The sequence below is a fragment of the Bidens hawaiensis genome, unplaced genomic scaffold (assembly GCF_021521415.1).
Source record: "Bidens hawaiensis isolate Kalapana, Puna unplaced genomic scaffold, B.hawaiensis_p1.1 tig00003587_1, whole genome shotgun sequence".
NCBI classification, from domain to species: domain Eukaryota; kingdom Viridiplantae; phylum Streptophyta; class Magnoliopsida; order Asterales; family Asteraceae; genus Bidens; species Bidens hawaiensis.
In genome coordinates this window covers 1,792,065-1,804,772 of record NW_027491204.1, presented here as the reverse complement: position 1 = coordinate 1,804,772, position 12,708 = coordinate 1,792,065, and the positions used below count along the sequence as shown (strand labels likewise).

The following is a 12,708-nucleotide window of genomic DNA, read 5'->3' as shown; positions in this document are numbered from 1 at the left end:
CCAAATCAAAGTCAGTAGCCTACGAGCCATTCACATAAACTCAGGCTTGACACGAAAAAAGAATGTCAAGGATCTAAATCTTCCATCTAGGTGGAAAGCGCATGGAGTCATAACAACGAGGAGAGATTTCCAATTTATCGAGTCATAGGCTTTCTCAATGTTGACTTTAAACAACAATTTTTTTCTTATGACTTTTTTCACCAAACAATAATCTCATTGAGAATCAAAGGACCATCTTAAAATATTCCTCACTTCCACGAAGGTTGTCTGATACTTTAAAATCACAACCCCCCCTCCCAAAATTAAAATAATAAATAAATAGGGAGATAGGTCTAAAGTCATTCAAACTTATAGGGTCTCTCTCTCTTTTTTAAGGTAAAATAACAATGAATGAAGGCTCACATTTTTTATTAAGAGCCCCATGAATGAAAAAATGGTGAAAGTGAGCCGGAAAAAACATAGTAAAATCATCCAAAACTCCTTAACAAACGCGAAATTAAACCCATCTAGGCCCGTGAATTTATCTCCATCGCACTTCCAATCATCGCACCTTATATCCTCAACTTACAGATATCCGGATTGAATAAAGAATTGAAACCGCGATTTAGAAGGCTTGATCTACTAGAAATAGGTTCTTTAAATTTAGCCTCAAAACACCTTTCTATTCATCAGTAAAAAGCAAGACATTATATACTATATAGTATATAAAATAAAAAAGCAGAACTTAAAACGAATTCAAAAGCTAATAAATAAGAATTTAATAATTAAACTTATCACCCAAATTACACCACACTCCAAGCCAAATCCTAAACTTGATCTCTTTGAGGTGTACGGTCTTGACAACGGCCTGTTGTGGTCGAGTGATTTGTTAGCGTCAATTACTGGATCATATCAACATTAGTAGACCAGCCTTCGGTGTTTTTTTGAGAACATGAGATGGTAGGTTTAAATTACTAACGTTGTCTGCAATCACATACGTATAAAAAATAAAATCACCTATTGTTATTATGTTAGAGCATTCTCATTTAATCCACCATCTTTAAATATAAAATTATATTAAAAAACAATACTTTTTATCCCTCTTTCATTTATAACCACTTTTAATAAATATTAAAAAGTTATTTAAGATGAAAAAGGGGGGTTGAATAGTAATTTTCAAATATAACATCGGTTGAATAGAAAAATGACAACATCCTAAACTATTATCTAAATTATAAAAAATTCATTCGCTAAATTTAATGGTTTGAATTATGATAAACAAGAAAAAAGAGAAAAATAATAAGATTTTATCATTAATTTATTCACAAATATCCGGATGGTATGAGTTTGGGATTTGTGATGAGGATGAATAGTACAAAGCAAAAGACATTGTATGTAATGCAGTACCCTTGTACTACACACAACCAAACCAACCATACATACCTCTTTTAATCCAATTCATATCCTTGTTTTTATTTAATTAATCCCTCAACCACCACCTAACCACCATTCATCTCTGGAATCAATCATGATGCACATGACCTTTTACTGGGGCCGTACGGTCACACTCCTCTTCGACTCCTGGAAAACCGACACGTGGCTCTCCTACGCCCTCACCGCTTCATCTTCTCCATCTTCTACCAGTACATGGAGGACCGCCGCCTCACCTTCAAACTCCTCTCAACCTCCAAAGCATCCACCGCCACGCCGCTGCTCAACAAGAAGGTCTTCGCCGGCGGAAACAGGTGGACCGTCGCTGCTCTGTTTGGGATAAACTCTGCGTTAGGGTATTTCCTGATGCTGGCGGTCATGTCGTTTAATGGAGGTGTGTTTGTGGCGATCGTTGTTGGACTTGCCGTTGGATATCTGTTGTTTAGGAGTGGTGATGATGAGCAGGTGCTGGTGGTTGATAATCCATATGCCTGTGCTTGAGATCATCCGTCAATCGGTTGGTTGGTTGGAATTTGAAACCCTAAGCTGTATTATTGTATTAGATTGGAATGATATGAAACGCTAATTATACGTAAGTTTGGATCTGTTTTGCTGTTCTGTATAATAATAATAATAATAATAATAATAATAATAATAATAATAATAATAATAATAATAGTAATATCTTTTTATTTTATGGTTTGGAAATTGAAGAGGTAGGTCCCGGCAGAGCCCCGTTGGACCCGCAAGACTCACCTGGAAGAGGGACGTCTGCGCAAAGACCAACTGGTTCCGCAGGACCCAGCATGCTCAGAGAGATGAAGACCTTACGCGCAGTACGACCAGCTGTTCCCGCAGGAAAAGCCTCCCAATGGTGAAGTACCCCGCCTGTTCCCGCAGCTGCGGATACAAGCCATCAGGGAAGGCTACCCGCACTAATAGTAAGTGTCACACCCTCAAAATCCACTAACAGAGTTTTACCGTCAGAGGGTGTGAACTGGCAGGATCGGAATCATCAGTTATAATCAAACCATAAAATAAAGTTTCAAAACCATGAAAACGTTTACGAGTAATTAAATGCGGAAGCGTAAAAACCTTTAATCAAAAGTTGCGTCACGCAGGACGACTTAAAACCAAAGATAACCGTTAAAAATAAGTTTGCAGGACAAAAGCGTTTTCAATCAATGCATGTTCCTAAACCGCGCGCCCGCCTCGGCTACCTGAGAATAACATACTAAAAGTGTCAACACAAGGTTGGTGAGTTCACAAGTTATATAAAAATAAATCGTTTAGCGTTTGCGTTCAACGTTACAGCGTTACAGCGTTTTGCGTTAAGCGTTTTGCGTTACAGCGTTTTGCGTTAAGCGTTAAGCGTTTTGCGTTACAGTGTTACAGCGTTTTGCGTTACCAGATAATGTTATGTCAAATTATATATCGATAGGTAGCTAGTCTATACAACAAGTATTACTAAGTGTTCGACACCGAAGCTGACTCGTTAAATAAGTGCCTTGTCACCAGGTCCTCCAGACCATGGTACGTGTTATCCAAAATTACACCCGCTCGACCTCCAGTCGAGTTTAGCGTTGGGTGGGGTTTGTCAAACCCAGTAGTACTACTCAACAGTGACTCGCTATTCTAAATATTAACCGGTTCGATGTGTAGGACTTCAAATATTTCGTTTGCCACTTAGCCTTTACAAGTGATATATAATTTATAACAAAATCTTAAATGCGTTGTGGAGTATGTTATCTCCCCCAAGTGAAAAACGTTTGAAAACAGTTTAAAGAGGGGAAAGTGAAACTCACTGTTTGCGAAGAATTTCCCAAAATAAATCACCAAGATGCGCGTCACCGAAAAACTCTCTCTAACGTTCTAAAACAACAAAGAGATTTTTTTCTAAGTGTCGGAATATTATCGAGTCTCTAGACCCGGCACATAATACCTATGCACATAACATGTTTCGTGTTTCGTTTGTGAATCGTGGGTGACTTAAACAAGTGTTTTTGTGACGCATTACATGTGTAAGCAATCATATACGTGCCATGTGTTCATAACGTACATTACTAGCAATTATTCCCCGTAAGGGCATTTTGGTCAACAAATAACAATTAATTAGCCATTATTCCCCATGAGGGCAATTTGGTCAAATCATGGCAATTAATTAGCATTTATTCCCCGCAAGGGTATTTTGGTCAAAACATAACAATTATATAACAAGTGTCATGTCTCATGCATTTTTACACAACTCAGCAGCTAGTTTCACCGAGACAGAAATCCTACTAGAAAGATTGTACTATTTCACCGATCATAGCATCTCAATTAATTTACCAAAAATCATCACAGAAACACATATGTCTTAGGTTTCCAGAACATATTTTATTACATTTTTATTTCTCATAGTTTTCTCACAATCATCAAATCATTACAGCAAACTCATAACAGTCAAATTCATGCGCAACAGACTGTTATTTGCAATTCCCGTTAAACGAAAAATCCAATAAATGCAAGACCACTTGGGTTAGGTTCCTAACTCAATGAGTCAACTTCCAGAAGTGGAACCAACCCAATTGGTCTCGTAGTTCATGAGATATAACATTTACAACATAACCTAACAGCAGGTCTAACAGCTCAGCTTTGCACAATGTTTTTGTAAATTCATAAGAGTTAACTTCTACTTGTCCAAAAATTACAAATTCATACTTTATAGAAACTAGACTCAACCTAGTTTACTGTAGTACCAATAATCTCACCAATTTTCATGTTTACACTTCGTTACAGTCACTTAAACATCAAATACACATTCTGTCCAGAAACTGTTTGCATCCAAACTCAATATATTCACAACCTATGAACTATCATGCATTCATATGATCCTCTAAACTCCATAAGCACCATCCATGCACATCAATTACATATTACATACTTGATTAGGTTTGTGTTTGAACTCAAATCAAAGACACAACAATTTACATGCAACAAGATTCAATCTAGTTATCAAATCATCATTCAAATAACAACAATCATATTAGCTATACACACTCACAAAATCGGCTGCTAGGGTTTGTTATTAACCCAACAAACATCAAAATCAAGCAACAAGAATGTATAGGATAATCAAATATACCTTCCTAGCACCTAGTTCTTCAATCAAGGGCTTGAATTGATGTTGTATGTGTGTGTATTGATGGACGGCAGCCAAGGGAGCAAAGGGTGGGGTTTCCGATCGGTTTTGGAGAGAAAGAGAATAATAAGTTAGGGTTAAGTGATTAAGGTTATATTTATAGACATACAAGTTACACTCAAGTCCCTCCACTTTCAATTGTTGTTTTTCTAACTTAACTAACTTAGTTCTTGTTTCTTGTCTAGCATTACACACAATATAATCAAGTAACACATATGTTAACACATAATTATCACATAATTATTATGTTGACGTTTTTCGTTTAATCCTCAATCGTTTGCGTCAACTCGTTTGCGTTTCGGTGCAAATCCCGAAAGACTACACATGTAGTAAGTGTTAAGCGTCATTTAAACCCTAGTTTAAATGTAATGAAGTGTGTGTTATAGATTCAGTGATCTTAAGTTTGAATTGACGGAGTTGAGTTAACGGAGTTAACCTGAAATTGACGATTGTCACAGTAAGGCTACACGCACAAGGCACTAACTCTCAATAATTCAGTAATGTCACCTGAAGAAGGAATGAGCAAGGCGGGAATACTCCCGCCCAAATGAGCCAGTCCGTACGCTTCTGGAGGATCTTTTGTACTATACCTGCCAAGGTATGGACAAGATCTGACCAAAGCAGTGACAGTTCACTGACAACAGTACGACGAGCAGCACGCTCTAGTACTTAACGTCACTATCAGCCGCTGCCTACTCACCAACCCTTGTCGTGGCACGTACATAGCCTGCAGTTGGTGGAAAAGGAATAGTACACAGCCGGCCATGTCACTATCAGCCGCTGCCTACCCACCAACCACCAGCATGGCACGTGCGTAGCCCACAGTTGGTAGAAAAGGAATATTACACAGCTGGCTGTACCTGCTTGGAAACCTACCTTCGGCTATAAATACTCCAACACCTTGGAACGGTATCATATACTCTCATATACTATCTTATACCATCACATATCTTATCTGCTCTAGCTATTTCTCTTAATATACATTTATATTCAGAGCAATCTAGTCTGATTCTCACGCCGGAGGGTGGTCACAAGGAGGTACCCCCCTTCTCAGTGACGAGCTCACGGTGTCTGTTTTGCAGGTTATCAGAAGAATAACCATCTTTGCCGGACCTAACCCTCGTGGGAAACATCTACTTAACCCTAAGATTATCCGTAATCTGCCGGGGTCACCTAGTGTTTCTTCAGAAATGCATAATTAAGAAGCATTGATGGAGTAATTTAGATCTGGATTCGGTTTGTGTGTAGATCGAATGAATGCATAAGTTTGAGTCTGTTTCATTGTTCTGTAAATCTGTATCATAAAAGAAAATATATTTTCTGGTTTGAAATTGAAATATTATCAATTTGATGATTGTGTAATGGGGGCTGAGTGATGGTAAACGTGAAATATTAGCAAAAATAGAGATTTTAGGCGCAATATGAAGGAGTGCTGTCACCGGGGTGGGTGTTGATTTCATTTCAATTTGTGGTTGTGAAATTTTTTGAGGAATTTATGATCTAGTTTTAATTTATTGCTGCTGTTTGTCAAATTTCAGATCATTTGATCTTTGTTATATTATTCCGAATTTATGATCACTTGTTTGTTGGCTCTGATTGTGCTGGATCATATAAGATTGATGTGTTGTTCCATTTGAAATTGAAGTTTGAAGCTTCATGTTTAAAGTGATATAAGGATTGCAGTTAGATAGTTTTTTGGTTTGGTTTTGATTTTTAAAAGTGAGAATGTGGTTTGGTTTGGTTTGTTTTAGTTAGACTGGCATGGTCTGATCTGAGCCAAGAATAGAAGACAAAGGACACGACACCCTGCATAAAATATACATTGCACGTGTGGTCTTGCTCATGATCCTCAAGTGCCAAGAGGCAAAAAGTGAGCCAAGTTAATTAAGCAATACCATAACAAAAACATACCTGTTTTTTTTAACCAAATCTGACTCGAATCTTGCCAAGGTCGTTGGAGGGCTCTGAATAGCAGCAAGGTGTTGCTTTTGTGGTTAATTTTGTTTTTTTTTTGTTAATTAGATTTTTGAAACATTCAGATTAAGCCTTAAAACCGGACCTAGTAGTTCTGTTTATGATTTAGCTAGAAGATTTTTTTTTCTTTTTTTTTTAAACAGTCATAGATCTCATACAAAAGCAAGGTTAGATCTTTCTCAAAATAAATTCGTGAACAAAATGAACTTTTGGGACAGGCCTTTAACCTGTTAAGTTTTGTTGTGTTTTGTGTTATGCTTTAACTTTATTAGTGAGGTATGGAGTGCATCTTGCTCCTCCTGTTTTGATTTATCGTCCCGATAGGCTGTGGTATTTTCGTTCTCTTGCATCCCCTCTGGTTTCACTCCTGCTAACCTTTCATTGTGGCTTCTCCAATTAAGGATGACCATACTGAATCGAACTTCTTACCCATCTCGAATTCTGCCTCGCATCTTCATCTTAGCCTTACTGCCTTGCCTCCCATCATGCATGTTCTTCTCCAATTGGATTTGGATTAGATTTTATATAAGGACTTGAAAGTTAAATGAAATTGGAATTTATCAAAGAAATTGTCCGCCTTGCCTCACGTCTTCACCTTACTCATGAACTATTGGTTTAGTGGTATGGCGTCCCCTCTCACAAGTGTAAGGTTGTGCGTTTATATTCTTAAAAGTGAAAGTAAAGGTAGAATTTTGTTGTTGAAAAAAATAATAATAACATAAAATTTGTATTCGGGTGATATACAATCACAAGATTACTTCCAATCATATTTTTGACGTTGTTAGTTAACTAACAAATTCACAAAAAGGATTAAAAAGAGAAGTTGGTACATCAAAATTGTGCTTCTGTTGACTAATCTAATACAATCATCCGAAGAGAATTCATCAAAATGTTTGTATGTATTTTCCTTGACCTAATAGATAAGCACGATATCAATAATCAGACACAAAACAATAGTTAAATTTTCTATTTATTTTTAAACTAACAGATAAAAGTACTTCATTTCTAATATACTTTTGAGTCTTTGAAATTGAGTTAGGAACATGTATAAAAGAATAATATCGAAAGCTGCTTCGATTGGTGCCTATGCCTTAACCACAAAAATGGCTAGAGTGGCTAAAGCAACACTGAACGGAAAGTTAAGCTAGCCTTGAGCTACGGTTATGGTTTGTAAGGGTGGGAGTCATTTGAGCTGAAAAATAAGATCTCAAAGGTGAATGAATTGACGTTTTGAGGTGGGTAACAAATAGGAATATGAAGCAATGTTGGGGAATAACAGACACAAATATACACTTTTAAAAGTTCAAAAATCAAATAATGATTTAAGACAATGTAAAGTATTGTAATTACAAATGAATCTGTAAAATTATGATTTGTATATTTTAAATACAAAACAGTGAAACTTTAAGTTCATATTCCCGTGGGTACTCCCCTTTACTACGGATTCTCTTTTTCCAGGATTACATGTTAAACGTCCAATTTCAATCGAAATTTTATTATTTTGTCAACCATGAAACTTGAACCCTTACAACTTGAAAAAGACTTCATCTTATCATACACTTTAGTACCCCTGGGCACTGGTCACAAGCCTTTTGGTAACTAGGAGATATTTAGTGTATGCTTTTAATGGTCAACGAATTTATATTTGGATATGTTTATACATCGTGGCTACTCTTGTTTTAGCCTTTATTCGTATCCCCTAGTACCTTTTGCCTTTGATTTCTATAACAATGACACGGTAGCCTATTGCATTTAAATTAATCATTTGCAAATTGCATTTTGGATAATAAATAAATTTATACAATATTGGGAGAATTGTGCTTCATCAGGTTGTACAAGTTACTGTTGTGGTTGTACAATGCATTACCAGTTGTGCAAAACAATTGTTGTTTCCACTTTCTTTACACGTAGCGTAAGCTTAACTCTGCATCCGCTCACTTCCCATCAAGGAGTACCATATCATCGATCAAATCCTCATTCGGCTCATGCCGGTTTAGAAGCAAACTCTGCATCATTTTAGCATTCCAGCTTCCGTCGCTCACCACACACCCTCCTAATTGGTTTCTTTGTCTAATTCGTGGATTGATCGACACTTAGTTGGTTTTTCTCTTTCGGTAATTAAATTTGCCTTTGCTTCGGTGTTTGATTTTTCTTTCATGGTAGGTCGTTCGTCATTGTTGTTTCCTATAGGTGGGCTATTTGCATGACCTTGATTTCGTTTTGCTGACAAGGCGCTCGATGAAATGCATGCCTTTATCAAACAAGTCCAATATTAATAATAATTTAGTTGTTATTTATACTCTATATATGATTTTCACTACAATTGATTTTGGCAATTTTCTCAAGATCAAAACCAGATGTATCAAGAGGAAAGCATAGTTAACTCAGAGGTATGTATGATTTCTTTATTCTTTAAACTTTATATTACATTGCTTAAATAGTATACTTTGCTCACATTTCATAGTTAACAGCTTCAAAAACTTTGCGAGGAGCTTAAAAGCCAATTGCGGGATATTGCTGGTGAAGGAATAGTGCAAGTGAAGGGTCGTGCAACATGTTTAATTGACATAGGAGATAAACTCTGAATAACTGAATTAATGTTTACTGGTAATAAAACAAATTAGTTTTCACACATGGTGTTCAATGTTATAGTTTATAATTGTATTTTAACTAGAATTTTAACCCCTCGCGTTGCGGGGGTGGAGGTGGTGGCAGTACAAAGCCGAGAGAAAAGAGAAACACTACTAACCCGTTTACCAAAAGGGGTTGGTGTTAGTTGAAGCTGACGGGTTTACACCTTTACACATTTAACACAATTAAAGTCTTGACCCATTTGAAGCTAGTTAAAAGAGGAACCAAAACACTCACATAACATCATCGCCTATAAAACTTTTAGCTAAAGTGATTATGTTCGGTTGAACCATACGGACACACTTTCACCCGTTAGACAAAATTACCGTCTTTAACCCATTCAAGCAATAGAAAATAGGAACCTAAGAGGCTCAGACAACATTATCGCCCATAAAGCTCGAAAAACCATCACAACTTTAATAATCAAAGGGTTTTTTAACACATTATCCTGTTAAACCCAATTGCAGGCTTTAACCCATTCAAGCTATTAATTAAGCTCCGGCTACCATCACAACTATGTCAATAATATGAACTGTAAACCAAAATGCAATGCGACTAAGACCAAAGGATGCACTCTATGTTAATAATGTGGTCAACAGGTAAGTAAAAACATTATAAAAGTTGGGATAAAATAGCGTTTAAGACTTCAAGGATAACCACAAAGCCAAGCCGTAATGTATCACTGATTTACACATGTCACCAAAAAACAAACACAAACCAGTTTACTAAACATCGAGAATGACCTGTAATATGTGTCACTATCAATTAAATCAAACACTCCTTCTCATAAGTTGGATATTAATACCTGCACATCATCAAATAAATAGAATTAATTAATTAACAATTTAACTCAAGTTTTAATTGACCAAAATTCTCACCATGTGAAGAGGAAAGGCAGAGGTTTAGAATAAGTAGATGGTGTCCCCATATATAGTTATATTATGTATAGGGTTTTGGTTGTTCATTCCTAGTCATTTGGTAATCAAGTATTGTAGTGCTTAAGCACCTGACGTATTCAATAATATACGTGTGTTTTGAAGCAATATTGTGTTCTCGTCTTTCGTGTTCTTGAATCACCGAGTATAGGTATTCCGCACCTATACTTGTTATATTGATATCATAATTGTAGTGATCCAGATTCAGGACTTACAATTAGTATCAGAGCACTGATCCAGATTCAAAACCAAGCACATCGATATTAAAATTCATTTTATTCGTGACTGTTTCGATCGAAACCTGACTCGTCTTGAACAAGTCCACACTGATAACAATGTGGCGGACTTATTTACTAAACCGGTCGGAAAAACAAAATTTAATGTGCTTGTTGGTTTTCTTAAAATGCTCCGTTTCGAGGTTTGAGTCTTTTTGGGAATAAATTTGTACATTTTTGTTTAATTTGCACAAATTTAGGGGGAGAAAATATCAAAAAGTCAAAATAGTGCGCGCGCGTTATTTTTATCTGAAAATATCAAAAAGTCAAAAATAGTGTGCGCGCGTTGTCTTTATCTCTTTAAAAAAATATAAAAATAAAAATTATTAAAAAGTCCAAAATAGTGTGAGTGCGTTGTTTTTCAAAATTCATTTTCGCTTAAAATCATGTCGGTTTCTCAAGTTTGAAGGACATATATTCGTATATGGTTGGTCCGGTGTTCTACTTGTAGTTTCACAGGATAGTCATTTACCCAACGACTGAAAGCACCCGGGGCGACTATGATGTTTTTCTGTGTTTTGTGCTCTTTCACTTAAAATTATGTCGGTAACTCTGAGCTGGAAGGACATGCATATCTATGCATGGTTGGTCCGGTTAACCACTTGTGGTCATACAGGACAACCATTTACCTAAAAGCTTAACAGTGACCGGGGTGACTAAATACTTAACACATTTGTTTTATGTGACTCCATGGGAAATGATATTATTATTCAGTTAACAGCTTTTTAGAAGCATCAAATATTTTCAAATGAAAATTGACCCAACCTTTGAAAAGTGATAGATAAATTGTTTTTGTGTGCCAAACGGGTGAAGTTATTAAGCTTAAAAGGCTCCAGAACAGTCATTGATTTGTATGGTAGCTTTCCATGATGCTTAAAAGTTGAAGTGATATAAACTAAATTTGCTAAACTTAAAGTGGAGAGTCATTTTGAAGACAAGTGCATGTCTCCAAATACATCTCTCCGAATGATAGGCAGAAAAGCAATTACCCAGTCATACACGAGCCCGTTAGTGTCTTGATCACCAAAAATATTGTGCTTTTATGTTATTAAAAAAAAAATTCAGCAAAAGAGTTATTTATGAGTTATTTATTTACTATTAAAATATTTTTGAGAGGTTTAAAAGGATAAACTAGAACTACAGAGATGGGGGCGCACAAGTAAGTCATGTCATGTCTCGAATGAAAGGCTTGTCAATTTACTGGCACTAAGTCCAACGTTCAACCTTAAAGCCTAAAATTTCTGTCTTTATAAAAATCTTTTGATCAAGCTCTAGGAGGTTGGAGTCAAATTGGGGTGATCTGAGGAAAACCAAATAAACTTTGAGAAGAGATAGGAGGCACCACAGGTCCATGAGTGATGTCCATCTAAGCTTTATGCCAAACTGAACCATAATCATATCACTGATGCAATGAAAATTATGCTAAGTATGTTATACGTGCTATCAACCTGTTTCTTTATGTCATAATAAAGCTGAATATGAATCCTTGTGACAGCCTATTAAACAATATGATTCCATGTTCGGATCTTTTCATAAAAGGGCGGCGTTTTTACTAAAAACTGAAATTTAATCCCGATCTCAAAATTTCAAGAGAGTTATTGTGTATATTTATGTGGCTTTATTTCTTGTTCTTAGCTAAGTTTATTTTGTTTTATTTTGCCTAACTTTACTAAACTTTTAAGTTTTTCTCGAAATTACTCTCCTCAAAATGATCGTATAATTTAAGTGTGTTTTTGAAATTTGGGCTTAAAATTTTTTTTGGGTTGCTGGGCTGGGCTTAAAATTTTTTTTGGGTTGCTGGAACATATGCCACCTGGGCTGCTCACTGGGTTGAGCCCATTTGGTATTCTCGGCCCGAATCTGGTTTATCCATAAAAGGGTATTAATGTTTGTCTTGTTATTTTTATTATCATCTTCACCAAATTAAAACCTTTCTTTCTATCAAGCCTCTAGTCGATATCTAAAATCATGTTACTAATCATCTTTAAAGAGTGTGTCTCTCTACTTAACAGGTACTGAACGATGTCATATGGGATCTTTGCTCCGACAAGAGGTTCACTCGATGTTTCCATGAACCGATTCCATGGATAATCTGATGAATCAAAAGTGGATTCTTGATTATTTAGGAGTTTCGGTGGATTCCTTAGGGTTTAATTAGGTGTTTTCGGTTGATTACTATGGTCAATTGCAGGTTTATAGGAGGTGCTTGGAGAGATCTCGGTGGGAAGAAGATGCTTACACGTTTCCCTAGGCGGAAACCCAAAGGTTCTCTGTCCACAGCTGTCAAAAGCTTTCTGTTAAC

The 12,708-nt window shown here is 36.3% G+C and overlaps 1 protein-coding gene across 1 annotated transcript; it reads left to right on the top strand.

Annotated features, from left to right (window-relative positions):
* The first annotated feature begins 1,626 nt into the window (after positions 1-1,626).
* On the top strand, positions 1,627-1,911 carry LOC143623881 (copper transporter 5.1-like). Its single transcript, XM_077094685.1, has one exon. The coding sequence runs from the start codon at positions 1,627-1,629 to the stop codon at positions 1,909-1,911; it is 285 nt and encodes a 94-aa protein (XP_076950800.1).
* Positions 1,912-12,708: the final 10,797 nt, after the last annotated feature.